We start from the raw sequence: 14,961 nt of genomic DNA, 5'->3' as shown, positions 1-14,961 counted from the left end.
TGTATAATTTCTGTATACGTTTGCTTAATGATTACAGTTGCATCTGTTTCACGTGTTTAAAATGCACGTTCAGAATTGCATGTAAATTCCTGGCTCAATTGCAAGAACATTAGCGTGACGTAGTCATGATGGTTCAAACTTAGTGAATTTAATTAAGTAGATGGTCGTGACTTTTCATCGTGACTTATCGTGACAGATATCAAGACCAAAAGCTGACGGATGGATTTGTTTGTTTAACTCGCATTTTTTATTCTAGTAGTTAGAAGATAAATAAGACGCCATTGGAATCGGTGCTATAATACTGACATGCGCTATTTTGTCACACACGGGTTATACCCAAACATACCTCTATGAATTAAAAACTGTTAAACAAAAATACATGAATATTAAATTTTGTGAAAATGGCATCATTTTCGATTTCTCTTTACACAACAAAACGAACAAGTAAAAAGGAAACGAGTTGCTTTGTTTGACACCCGGTGTGAGTGACAAGGTGACAACACGCCGCGAATATTGACGACTGACCTGTTTGACCTTGACGTAGATACAGACGACATAATACTATAGTGACGGACTTCTTTTTGGCGGGAATCACTGACCACGTCTGAAGATGTTGACACGAGCTGAACCGGTCGCAGACGACAACACATTTCAATCTGATTACCTACAATCACATGAAACCAGTTAGTGTCCCCTACAACCATTGAAGTGCCATAGATCTGGATTAGTGTACAATTAACACGTTTACAGTCAACATTATCAGTGATGACGCACCAAACAAACAACGCACCGAAATGTGGGTAAACATTAAGAAGACTAACACAATTGCTGTGTATCCTACAATGCAGGCAGACGACATCGTGCGACGAGAATGTGTTAACCTCTGTTAAATCTAACTTAAAACTCAGACGACACATAATAGCCTTTGGTCGACCACAGTACATTCAGACGACATCACTCTTCCAGCTCAGTTCTTTCTCATTAAGACAGAAACGCTAATCTTCAGTGCCCAGTACTTGTGATGGACTTGACCATGAGAAACAGACAAATCTCCATTACATCAATTTCCCCGCTATCTTTCCTGAGCTAGTTCATTACTTTCTGCATCTATTGACTGATTAACGCTGCGGTGTCTCCCCCTCCCATCTGCCAGACAGCACCGGGCAATCCTGAAAAAACACACCATCACTGCCCACACCACATCATCAGACGCTAAACAACGTCTCCAGGGACGTCATGGAGCAGAAACAACTACGTCGGGAACCGCTGATCACGGTGGTCTGAGTGAAACAATTCTACAGTGGAACCTTGTTGTGTCGAACTTGTGGGGACCTGAAATATAGTTCGAGTTATCCGGGGTTCGAGAAATCAGGAAAATATGTGCTGAATTTGGATACTTAAAACTCCTTAATGAGTTAGAGATAACCAGGAATTCGACACATCTAGGTTAGACAACGCGGTTCCACTGAAATCGAGCCCAGACACAACCAGTGATTGATGTTATGAACAAAGTCACAGATCGAACCTGACCACCCGCCGCCTTACGACACCACAGGCTACTGGGGATCTATTGTAACCCGGGGTCCGGGAATGGTCAGGATGGGCGTGGTGGTGGGGGTGGTGGTGGTGGTGGGGTGGTGCTTGGATGCATTGATGGCTTCACTGATGTAAGGAGGTCGGTGAACACAGGGTAGTAGTTCCTGATACTGACATAGAACACTGGATCTGACGTCCATGACGCCCATAGGATAACAGTCTACATGACCTCCATGTGCCTTCAGCTTCAATGTGCCGTGAAGGTCCGGCTTAGATTAGGTCTTCAGCAACCCAAGCGACTGTTGTAAGTGGCGACTAACGGGATCGGGTGGTCATGCTCGCTGATTTTGTTGATGCATATCATCGTATTGCAAATGCTTAGATCGATGCCGATTATGTCAATCACTTGATTGTCTGGACCAGACTCAGTTATTTCCAGACCGCCGTCCTATAGCTGGAATGCTGCTGAGTGGGGCGTTAAACAAGAAACAGACAATAGTGTACGGTCTATCATGTCGTCATTAACATTTTAACGTTATTCTTCCCGTTTGATAAATTATGATATACCAAAACACAAGAAAATTTTAATTACGCGCTGTGCAAATATAGACGTTATTGGCGTGAGATATCGACGTTATTCTGTAGCAGGTCTTATTCTTCTTTGGTAAAGTGTGGGATTGGCGTAAATATACCTTTGTTGAAGAAGGACGGAATTATAAATGTATTTTGTAGGCCCGTGAAGATCGGGGTTAGAACTGGTCTCCAGCAACCCCTGCTTGTCATAAGAGGTGACTAATGCATGGCAGTAAGCTGCCTCCGTGGTGTAGTGGATAGAGCCTTTGTCCAGCCTTTGAGAGCCGAAGTTTGTTGTTTTCATTCCCGGCCGCGCAATATCAGAAGACGTTAAAAAGATGGTACTTGTTGTTAAGGAGACAAGAAAGAAATGGTGGGCTCGGAGTCAGTATACTATGTCTGAGTAGGGTATCCATGTTAAACTGCAGCATGGTATCGCAGTGTGCTCGCACGTAGTCTATAAAACCGGCATTTGTCCGGACAAGTACAAGCAGCCACATATACACGTGCATACACGTCTCAGTTTGGGTGAAATAACCTGAACGTGACGCTAAACCCATTTCATCTCCCCTACTCTGATAAATGGTAGGGAATAAGATGAACTTAGAGTCGTCTCGTGACGTAAACATTTAAAGTAGATGCTCATTACTTCGTATGTATAGTCTGCACACACGTCCGCATTGACCCTCCCTCTTCCGGCGTCAGGCTGACATTATATGTACATGCAGACATATTAGCAAGGTCAAGGTTACCGAGTTCCAAAAAGGATTATATCACATACATGTACCTGTAAGCGATATTTTCCATAACGTCACGTGTGACCTCATGTATTTGTGCTAAAGCCATACAAAAGCGAAAATGTCAAAAACTAAAATGAAAATACAGAAAACTATTTCCACCGCGGTGAAAACTATTTTGACATTTACATTTTAGTTTTTGACCTTTTCGTTTTTGTTTTGGACATTTCCATTTTAGTTTTTGACATTTTCGGTTCACATTACAGCGATTCAATAGCTACTTGAAAGTTCATTTTCCTTTTCGGTTTTTTTTATACATGATTTATCACATATTTGTATGACAAATTGTGTTAATTTGCAAAAGGTTACCATAAAAGTAAGTGAAATATCAAAATATTGAAAAACAGAGTCCATATCCCTTATGGGCCACCGTACATACACTTTGCTTGTGGAATGTTACAAAGACCCTGGGTGATGCCAAGGCAAGCCACTCAGTGGAAGCTGCAGACCAAATCGTTCCATGTTTACAGAACGTCATTTTCTACAACCATTAAATATCACCCACATGATTACAAAGCAAAGGGCATATTTAGATCTGACATATTCTTTCTTTCCAGCAAGTAGTGGATCGTGCAACAGGTTGTAATTAATGAAGACACGTCTATGTAGGCTGGGGGCACGGGTGAAGTTGTTCAGAGTTGCGGCCCTTTGGCACACCAGAAACCTATGATCGTGGGTTCGAATCCCGGTTCGTCCCGATTCTGTTTCCTGGTCTGTCAGTACCATACCGGTGCTCGTGGGTTTCACCAAAGTGGTAAACGTCTGAGACCTGCATCACTTCGGGCTTTCCTGCCACATTAAACTGAACCGCCGTGAAATAACCGGATTACTGTTAAAAGCGGCGTTAAACCCAACTCACTCACTCAAGGCCAGAGGTGGTTCGCGACTCAAACATCAAATATGAAACGTAACACAGTGACTTCACCTCGATCAACATTCAGTAGATGCAACGTGGTAGGTACCTCGATGTAGTTGTAGATGTAGTTGACGTTGAGGGGCACACTGGCATCGAAATGTGGCCGTGTGAGTGAGTGAGTTGAGTTTGACTTTTACAAGTTATATCACTGCGTATCTTCTGTCATCAACCATCAATTCTGTCTTGGACAATTATATTGACGTGAATCAGAAATGCAAAACACCCTTGATATTTGTTCATTGTTTCACAAAGAGAACATTGCATGCAACAAGCACATCTCGAAGGACGTTATTCTGAATTATCTCCCATGATAAGCGTTTAAAACCTGCAGATGACGAACCAAAGGGGCCATCCGAAATCCAAAGGAGAAAGAAAAACTAGACAGTTTTTACAAGCGAAATAGAGAAATGTCATTCCACCTTTCATTATTGATTTTAATACTACGATAACATAGACATTGAACACGGATTTTCCGACGACTTATGCAATCGTCTGGCTTTCAGCTGCTCGTGTAATATAAAGTTTTCATATACAAAGGTGGTTCAAATCAAAGTTCCTTTCAAAAGTCATTTTAATTTGTTTAAATGTCTTTGAGACATTCCCTCATCGTCGGGCTGGATATCAAGGTGACCTTGGGTCATGCATGCGGCAAGCACGTTTGACACACATTATGACATTGTTGGGAGAGGTAAATCGCCTGTTCTTACCCCCTTTATTTAGCACGTAATTATTAAAATAAGTTCTTCGGTTTTGTGATACCATAATTTATCAAACGGGAAGAATAACGTGAAAATGTTAATGGCGATATGATAGACCGTACAATTTTGTCTGTTTGTTGTTTAACGCCCCAGTCAGCAATATTCCAGCTATATGACGGCGGTCTGGAAATAACCGAGTCTGGACCAGACAATCCAGTGAATGACATCATGGGCATCGATCTACGCATTTGGAATACGATGACATGCATTAACCAAGTCAGCGAGCCTGACCACCCGATCTAGTTAGTCGCCACTAACGACAAGCATAGTCGCTTGGGTTGCTGAAGATTTATTCTAAGCCGGACCTTCACGGCACATTGAAGCTGAAGGCACATGGAGGTGATGTAGGCTGTTACCTTATGGGCTTCATGGACGTCAGAGACCCGTGAAGATTCCGGGGTAGAATAGGTCTTCAGCAACCCAAGCGACTATGTTAATTGTACACTAATCCAGATCTTTTGCACTTCAATGGTTGTAGGGGACACTAACTGGTTTCATGTGATTGAAGGTAATCAGATTGAAATGTGTTGTCGTCTGCGACCGGTTCAGCTCGTGTCAACATCTTCAGACGTGGTCTGTGATTCCCGCCAAAAAGAAGTCCGTCACTATAGTATTATGTCGTCTGCATCTACGTCAAGGTCAAACAGGTCAGTCGTCAATATTCGCGGCGTGTTGTCACCTTGTCACTCACACCGGGTGTCAAACAAAGCAACTCGTTTCCTTTTTACTTGTTCGTTTTGTTGTGTAAAGAAAACATCGACAATGATGCCATTTTCACAAAATTTAATATTCATGTATTTTTGTTTAACAGTTTTTAATTCATAGAGGTATGTTTGGGTATAACCTGTGTCTGATAAAATAGCGCATGTCAGTCTCATAGCACCGTTTCCAATGGCGTCTTATTAATCTTCTAACTACTCGAATAAAAAATGCGAGTTAAACAAACAATTCCATCCGTCACCTTTTAGTCTTAATGTCTGTCACGATAAGTCAGGATGAAAAGACCATTTTCAAATTAAATTCACTAAGTTTAAACCATCAACGACTACGTCACGCTAATGTTCTTGCAATTGATTCTGAGCCAGGAATTTACACGCAATTCTGACTGGCATTTTAAACACGTGAAACAGATGCAACTGTAATCATTAAGCAAACGTATACAGAAATTAAACATCAACCATATCACGGTTTAAGTAACAGAACCACTCGAATATGTTGATTCCGGTAGTAGAACCAGGAATCAGCAGATCCTCGTGATTTCTCTATTGCATGTAATGCCATTCAACCTTTGAACCAGAGCTTTGTTAAACATCCAGACCCTATAGAAAAGATCAAGTACAGTATGGCCTCCTGATGAGAGGCGCCATTTGCTATCGATACTACAGCTTGTTAAGAATTCGCATTTTCTCCCTACGACGAAGAAATATTCACATAACGTCCTCCAGGCAAAACCAATCCTCCATTCGAGGTATAAATATCAACAAACACCACCCAGCATCAAACACAAACGTGCCTGTTTCTAAGGAGCCCTACATCGCGTGGTCATCAACAGAAACACAGTTCCGTACTGACCCCTGCGACCTTCTGGTGTCTGGCATGTGCACCATTCAGCACGTGCACCTTTAAACCATATAATTAGCCGCGAGTTCCAAACGGCTATATATCCGACATCCGCCCTCAAAGTTTGAGCAGTGCTTGCTGGTGGCGATGCGCATAGCCAGGGTACACCGTCGTTACGTGATATCTGATACCATACTCTGATGTCACGATGACGTCATACAAATTGTTTGACGTCATTACGATTAACTTGAAGCATATACATTTCATACAAATACATGTTAGGTAACAGTCACACTAGTCATGAACCTGGAAGATAATTTGCCAAGCAGTTATTAATTCCGAGAAAACTGTGCTATTCTGTCGCATCCCAAATGAAGACGTAACTAACCGACCATTTGATATTCTTGGAGGGATTCGGTTCATACTCAAAACAAAATGTCAAACGAAATAAATTGTACGCTGGATGCCCTGAAGGTTTAGACTGAAAAAATATCGTATTTCCATAAAAAAAAAATCCTAATGCCCCCTCTAATCCCCGACCACGCACGCACGGTGACACACTCAAAATGCTGAACGGTCGGTCAGGTGTAAACAATTCTTTTTCAAATATACATTGTCAAAGTAAAATATTAAATTAGCATATATATGTTCTATGAACTTAAAGTAACACATTGGCATACCGGTCACAGAGACGCTAAGAGGTTAATGCGTACATGCATACTTACACATACATAGTATATTGGATGAAATGTATCTGGTATTAGACTTGCACAAGTCTCTAAGGCAATTATACGATCAATATCTCAGAACGTCAGAACGTCATAAACCCAAGTCTTCTTGAAACAGGAGGCTGAAAAACATATTATGAACAGTTATCTCTCGGACACACAATTCAAGTCACTTGTTTTGGTGTACCCAAACTTACGAGTAGTTCGTTATAAACATGTATACAACATATATACAGCAAATGGTTAGCACAAAAATACAGCTCCTTTTATTCACCAGTTCGTTATAAACGTGTTCGTTATAAACGTAGTGTACTGTAGAAGAATTCTATGAACATAAACGTGGACTTTGGTCAATAGTACAACATTTTACTCATCTGCTAACTCAGGTGTTAATTTATATCTTCCATACGCCAAGTATTTATTACCAGTGAACTTGTTTCCTGTTTCCGCCAGTGTTCCGGTCCACCCAGGGTGTCTGACTCTCTGGCCTTAATGGACGTGCTGCAGGTCATACATTACATTTGTTTCTTGTTTTACGCCGCACTCAGCAATATTCCAGCTATATGACGGCGGTCTGTAAATAATCGAGTCTGGACCAGACAATCCAGTGATTTACATCATGACCATCGATCTACACAATTGGGATACGATGCCATGCATCAACCAAGTCAGCGAGCCTGACCACCCGATCCCGCTAGTCGCCTCTAACATGCATAGTCGGCTTTTAGGGAAGCATTGGTTAGTGAAGACCTATTCTACCCCGGATCTTCACGGGGCTCAAACTTTACACGTGGGGAAGACACAGAACAAACAGCGTTCAAGGCTTCAGGTTGACAAGGGCTAGGATGAGTGAGTAAATGACAACGGTTTTACTGCTTTTAGCAATATTCCAGCAATATCACAGCGGGGGACACCAGAGATGGGCTTCACATATTGTTCCCATGTAGGGAATCGAACCCGGGCCTTCAGCATGCTTCACAAGGCTGCTGAATATCGCAAAACACTGATTGTGTAAACGTTTACTGATATCCTCAACTTATTATAATACAACCATCTCACCTCGTAGTTCGCTCCCTTGCAGCTAGGGGGCGGGGTAAACACATCCGGGTTCTTGATACCTAACGTCGTGTTGACGAAGGCAGAGTTGGAGAATACATACCCTGCAAACAGAGCAAATAAGACGTTTAATTAAAAGATTAAATCGAAAAATTCTGTCCATAATTAGAAGAAATCTCTGCTCCGAGTCCATCGTACGCTCATATGCATATGTTTATGAATCACTATCAAAGAGTGGTGACACCAGGTGTTCGCGAAAAGGTGAGCGTATCCTGCCCCACCGGTAGCACCGTCCACACACACAAGCATACTATTAGGCAAGTGAATTGTTCACTTGAAATAAACACGGGATCATATATGGAAAATCGAAATTGGAAATTGCATCATTTTTATCACTGATGCGTCAAATTTGGAAATGTCCTTCATACGTAGACACCAAAGTTTGTAACTGCTGGAATATTGCTCGATATCAAGGGAAGGTTAACTGTCGGAAAGTTGAAGTCATCCCTTGTCATATACTAGTCTTGTTGATATATTTTGTCGCTGTGAATATGTATGCATAAATGTAAACATGTAACAAATAACACTGTTTCAGTGGTTTCGTTTATTTGTAGCTTTTAGGTAAATCTGTCTATATACCATGTAAATATCATTCTGTAAACTTCGTGCCAATCACCTCCGTCAAACTGTGAACTGTGAGTCATCGGTAAACGTATACACAAAGAGCTAGTTATTAGTTCTCCTGTTTACTGTAAGTGTCATAACTGCACTTGTTGACCTTTGATCCAAGGGTCTACGACGCCCTACAGGTCGAAGAAGCCCACTTCATTGAGTATCGAGTGGCCACAATGGCGTCTCGGTATGGCTTCTATCGGGAATTCACATGTTAAGCCGTGGGCTTGATTACGGGTTAAACCCGTTGTTATTGGGTTGTATTGTATTTAAACAGAAACGCATGGCAAAGAATTTGAGTTTAATGTGTAAGAAAAAAAATTACCTTTACAAAATATATTATACAACGGCACGAAGAAATGCACGAATGCATTAACAGGCCACACAACATTTCATAAAATTTAAGCCTACTGCTAAATGCGTCAGAGTACTGTATGACATGAGTGTGTGTGCGTGTGTGTGCGTGCGTGCGTGCGTGCGTGTGTGTGTGTGCTAAAAGCCTAGAGCTTCAATAATTATTTTAAAGAAATGTTTTCATAGTCTCAAGATACCTCTAAAGTTTCATTTATAATTTGACTTCTGAGCCACTACAAGGTAGAAATTGTATAGTCTACAGTGTCGTAGTCACCTCCGTCACGGTCTCCGTAGATCGTCTCAAACACCGGCATGTGGTCGTACGTCGTCTGTAGGATGTAACTGATGCCGGCCTCGGAGCCCCGAAATTCTTGTATCCACACAGCGTTGTTGTAGTCGAGTGGAGCCCGAAGATACAGGTCTTAGACGTTTACCACAATGGTGAAACCCACATTCGCGGATATGGTGGGGACATAGCAAGGTTCGAGACTTTCTAGTATTCGAAACCTAAATCTAACTGATCCTGGCACGGTTAAAGGATACACAAGTCTTAACGGTGAGATTCGCTATTACACATCCGCTCTCTTTAAACAAGCACACGAACTCACGGGGGATGCAGGCTTTTCTGAAAGTTTCATTCAGCAACACTCTTCTACAGGCGTTATTTTCAATGACGTACAGCGTTTTCTGAAACAAAAACACATACGTGTACGCTGAAACTTAACTTTTACCAACATACCTATTTAGTTCATCTAGGGGGGCACGGATGGCCCAGTCGTCTAAGGAGCCGCAATACGCTGTGCAGAGTTGCCTCCTTGGTCATGCCAGAAACCTATGATTGTGGGTTCGAATCCCGGTTCGCCCCGATTATGTTTCTAGGTTTGTCAGCATCATACCCGTGCTTGTGGATTTCACCGAAGTGGTAAACGTCTGAGACCTGCATAACTTCGGGCTTTCCTCCCTCATAAAGCTGACACGCCGTGATATAGCTGGAATAGTGTTGGCGTTAAACCCAACTTATTCACTCAGTTAATCTAAGCATTAAAGTTTGATAGGATGGAGGTTGGCATGTGTATCCTACGCTTACTAAAGTAACGTCATCCACTATGAAACTTGCAGTCACTATAATCTGACCAATCACTCACCTGTGTGTAATCATAGATCTTCTTGACTTCAGGAGAATCTCCGTCTTGGAGTTGTGTGGTCGCTATTTTCGAGTGGTTCAGGTCGTACGATATCTTCAAGTTGCTCTGGGGTTAGAAAACTATAGACCCTGGAGGCGTGTGGCAGTCTGTGCAGTGCGACTTTGCTCAAATATCAGTTCCTGGTTTGTCTGTCCACACTCGACTATTTAAGCCTCTATTGTCACTGGAATAGTGCTGAGTACTGAGTTAAACAACAAACAAACAAATAGTATGTATAGGTTTGTGTAAATCAGTTATGATTGTTGCATCCCTCAGCTGTACAAGGTGAGGTGAAATGGGGTTTAACGTCGCGTCCAAGATTATTGCACTAATATAGCGACGTTCATGCACGTGTATGTGTGTGTGTGTGTGGCTGCTTGTACTAGTCCGGACTGATACCGATTTATTGTGCTAGCACACTGAGATACCATGCCGCAGTTTAACATGAATACCCCACTCAGACACAGTATACTGACTCCGAGCCGACCAGTTCTTGTTTTAGCCCCTTTATGCCGAGCGCCAGACAGGGTAACAACAAGTACCATCTTTTAACGTCTTTTGGTATGACGCACCTAGGGATCGAACCCCGGACCTTCCGCTCACCGGGCGGACGCTGTACCATTAGACCATGGAGGCGGTCCTCAGCTGTACAAGGACCCGTTATTTCCGGACTCCATTGCCAGATTCGCCCAGATCAAGAACCAAGGTTTGTTAGCACCATACCAGTTTAGCTAAAGTGGTAAATATCTATAAAATGCGTCGTTTCCTCAAACATTAAGCTGAAACGTAATTTAACTAAAATACAGTTCAAAGTAGCGTTAAACCAATATCAACACATTCTCTGAATGAGATTCTACAAATGTCTTAGAAGACGTCATAGCCTAATGTTTACTTTAGCCGACTATGTTCTCCTGTGAGAACGTCTTTGTAGAGACACATGTACCAGCAATACCGCGAACGACTGACATAATCATAACAACGTCTCGCCTACCGCTTCCATGTGGGGAATGTCATCCTTGAAAACTCCTCGCAGTGTTCCCTGAAGCGCCTCCCACTGAGGTGAGGAGCACCAGTCAAACGGTAATCTGCACGTGCTCGCTGTCACCATGCACGTGACGAGGAGGGATCTGAGAAATGACATGATTCACGGACTGAGAATTGTCTGTAAATATGACATTGGAAACAGGTTCCCTTATCTAATCAGTAGTGTGAAGCTTGTAGCGAGTATAACAGTATTTGGTGGTAATGTTAGGAGAAGATAATTTCTATATGTCAAAAAACATTTGTGGAAAGTTATGCTTGTGTGAGGACTTTTAAACTTTAGAATTGTAACTTAAAAATGCGATTTTCTTCTATTACCTACTTGAATGTGTGTCCACTGTATACCGTTGGAAAGTCTCGCGTGTGTGCAGGGTCACAATAACAGCATGCTTCCTGAAATATCCTAAAATCGTCAGAAGCTTGTCAGATGAAAATATGCGACAATTAGAACATGGTATTTAATATGGAATCTTAGAAAGGACAACATTAACCCAGAGACTATATACCGATACTAGTATATGGTCTCTGATTAACCAAAGTGCGACAACGTGACATTCTAGGCATTGGCAGGATTCCATAGTTTAACCCTTATTGGTTGACGAATGGAGAAGCCGCCGTCCTGAACGGTGGCTGCAGGCCAAGGTTGGATATTTAGTTTGTTTGTTTGTTTGTTGTCCAAAGCTGCACTCATCAATATTCCAGCTATATGGCGGTGGTCTGTAAATACTCGAGTCTGTACCAGACAATACGGTGATTGAGCATCGATCTACGCATCTATGAAGACATGCATCAACCAAGTCAGCAAGCCTGACCACCCGATCCCGTTTGTCGCCTCAAACGATAAGCAGAGTCACCTTTTACGGCAATCATGGGTTAGTGAAGACCTATTCTACCAATAAGTCATAAGCGTGAGATTTTGTAGATGCAATTTTTGAGAAATTCTTCAAAATACATACCGTTACATTACTGGCGAAACGTTAGTTGGGGCAAGCCCCGAGTTCAGCTCCCCACATGGGTACAATGGGTGAAGCCCATTTCTGGTGTCCCCCGACATGATATTGCGGGAATATTACTAAAAGCGGTGTTCAACCTGAAACCCACCAACCCACAGTCTATGGTAAAAACGTGGACTGCCTCAGTGAAATCTCTAGTTCGATGCTGGTGCACAGAAACTGCACCTCCTGTGATAAACATGACACTGTTGCGGGTGTGTTTGTATACTTCACCCATCACCTCTACTCGTGAGGATGATAGCATCCAGGCTTCTTCACAACCAATCTCATCACCTGGCTCTAATATTGCATCCCCCATCTTGTGACCCGGAACTACAGCTGCGGGTCTGGTCGTCGCCATCAGCACGCAGAACGTTGCCCTTGGTGCTCTCGGTTATGCAAAATTTAAAATATGAGGGAGCCATTGAGAATAAAGCGAAAATATGATAATGTTTAAGAGCCTTATCTATTGAGTTATTCCTCTAATTCGCAAAATCCCTTTGATGCCGATGTTTAAATAAAAAGAGGCACAAAATAATAATTAGACATTACGCGATTGAGTGCATATCGTTACATAACGGTAATCACCAGGCTCCATCAATCTACATGCTGCCGAATCACAGCTGTTTAGCCCTACCACAATATACACGTGTAACATGGTAGATGTTAATTAACTCCGTCGGTTTAATTCTGACAAAACTGTTGATGTTTAACCCAGCTACTGGGGAGGTGGAGGTTCAGTTCTGACAATAGTGTAGGTGTTTAACACAGCTACTGGGGAGGTGGAGGTTCAGTTCTGACAATAGTGTAGGTGTTTAACACAGCTACTGGGGAGGTGGAGGTTCAGTTCTGACAAAAGTGTAGGTGTTTAACACAGCTACTGGGGAGGTGGAGGTTCAGTTCTGACAATAGTGTAGGTGTTTAACCCAGCTACCGGGGAGGTTTAGGTTCAATTCTGACAAAAGTGTAGGTGTTTAACACAGCTACTGGGGAGGTGGAGGTTCAGTTTTGACAAAAGTGTTGGTGTTTAACACAGCTACTGGGGAGGTGGAGGTTCAGTTCTGACAAAAGTGTAGGTGTTTAACACAGCTACTTGGGAGGTGGAGGTTCAGTTCTGACAAAAGTGTAGGTGTTTAACCCAGCTACCGGGGAGGTGAGGTGAGGTGAAATTCGGTTTAACGTCGCGTCCAAGATTATTGCACTTATATAGCGACGTGCATGCACGTGTATGTGTGTGTGTGGCTGCTTGTACTAGTCCGGACTGATGCCGATTTATAGTGCTAGCTCACTGAGATACCATGCCGCAGTTTAACATGAATACCCCACTCAGACACAGTATACTGACTCCGAGCCGACCAGTCCTTGTTTTAGCCCCTTAATACCGAGCGCCAGACAGGGTAACAACAAGTACAATCTTTTAACGTCTTTTTGTATGACGCGGCCCGGGATCGAACCCTGGACCTTCCGCTCTCCGGGCGGACGCTCTACCACAAGACCACGGAGGCGGTCTAGCTACCGGGGAGGTTTAGGTTCAATTCTGTCAACACTGTAGGTGTTTAACCCAGCTACTGGGGAGGTGGAGGTTCAGTTCTGACAAAAGTGTAGGTGTTTAACCCAGCTACTGGGGAGGTGGAGGTTCAGTTCTGACAAAAGTGTAGGTGTTTAACCCAGCTACCGGGGAGGTTTAGGTTCAATTCTGACAAAAGTGTAGGTGTTTAACCCAGCTACCAGGGAGGTTTAGGTTCAATTCTGACAAAAGTGTAGGGTGGGGATCTGACACTGACAATCAGTATGAGTCGAATGGTTCATGTGTACCAGCTGTGGCGGGGTAGCTCAGTGGGTACAGTGTCAACTTCACTGACGCAGGTTCAGTTCCCAATTTCGTGACTTACACAGATTACAAATAAACAGGAAGAAATAACATAAACTGGAACTAGATTTTGTATGTAAGTCCATGAAAGAGGTCTTGATCAGAAGTTCCAGAAAGCGGATCCACTTCATTGAATTATGTATAGATTTCTGTCAGTGAAAGGGGGTTTGTTATTTTCTAGCAGACGTTCATAGGTGCTTCATAGACACAGACAGACACAGACATACAGGCACAGACAGGCACATACAGGCACAGACAGACAGACAGACATACAGACACATACAGACGGACACAGACAATGACACATACAGACAGACACAGACATACAGGCAGACACACATACAGGCGAAAAGAGAGACACATACAGACACAGACATCATGACACATGCAGACAGACACAGACATACAGACACATACAGGCAGACACATACAGACACAGACATACAGACAGAGACAGACATACAGATACACAGACAGACACATACAGACAGACACAGACAGACATACAGATACACAGACATACATACAGATACACAGACATACACATACAGACAGACACAGACATACACATACAGACAGACACAGACATACAGGCAGATACAGACATACAGACAGACATATACAGACAGACACATACAGACATAGACAGAAAGACAGACACGAAGAAACAGAAAGACACACTAACAGATACAGACACACACAGACACGCATCTCTGTTCTACAGTCTTCACGTCAAGTGTGTCCCAAGTTAAATCACAAGTTGTCTGCCGACAATGTTCAAACGTTGTGCATCTGTCCCAATTAGTTCCACCAAAATAAAAAAATATATCTGCTTCTGATTCCAGGATTGACGTCATATGGATTATATCTCATCTCTTCGAAAGCATGTGTCTGAGTTTGCAACAAATTACTTCATCAGTGGAT

General features: G+C 42.7%; 1 protein-coding gene and 1 long non-coding RNA gene across 2 annotated transcripts; both read right to left on the bottom strand.

The window, feature by feature from the left end:
• Positions 1-5,174: 5,174 nt before the first annotated feature.
• LOC125379987 lies at positions 5,175-9,345 on the bottom strand. Its single transcript, XR_007220980.1, has 3 exons — positions 9,225-9,345; positions 7,928-8,028; positions 5,175-6,990 (listed from the first exon to the last, which is right to left on the bottom strand). It is a non-coding gene; the product is annotated as an uncharacterized LOC125379987 (long non-coding RNA).
• Positions 9,346-9,463: 118 nt separating this feature from the next.
• On the bottom strand, positions 9,464-11,315 carry LOC124151028. The gene is made up of 3 exons (XM_046523269.2): positions 11,126-11,315; positions 10,096-10,200; positions 9,464-9,637 (listed from the first exon to the last, which is right to left on the bottom strand). The coding sequence occupies exons 1-3, from the start codon at positions 11,273-11,275 to the stop codon at positions 9,464-9,466; spliced, it is 429 nt and encodes a 142-aa protein (XP_046379225.2). The 5' UTR covers positions 11,276-11,315.
• Positions 11,316-14,961: the final 3,646 nt, after the last annotated feature.

The sequence above is a fragment of the Haliotis rufescens genome, unplaced genomic scaffold (genome assembly GCF_023055435.1).
Source record: "Haliotis rufescens isolate VD_foot unplaced genomic scaffold, xgHalRufe1.0.p SCAF_15, whole genome shotgun sequence".
In the NCBI taxonomy this organism is placed as follows: domain Eukaryota; kingdom Metazoa; phylum Mollusca; class Gastropoda; order Lepetellida; family Haliotidae; genus Haliotis; species Haliotis rufescens.
Note: the sequence above shows the minus strand (reverse complement) of the source record. Positions and strands in the feature narration are given on the sequence as shown.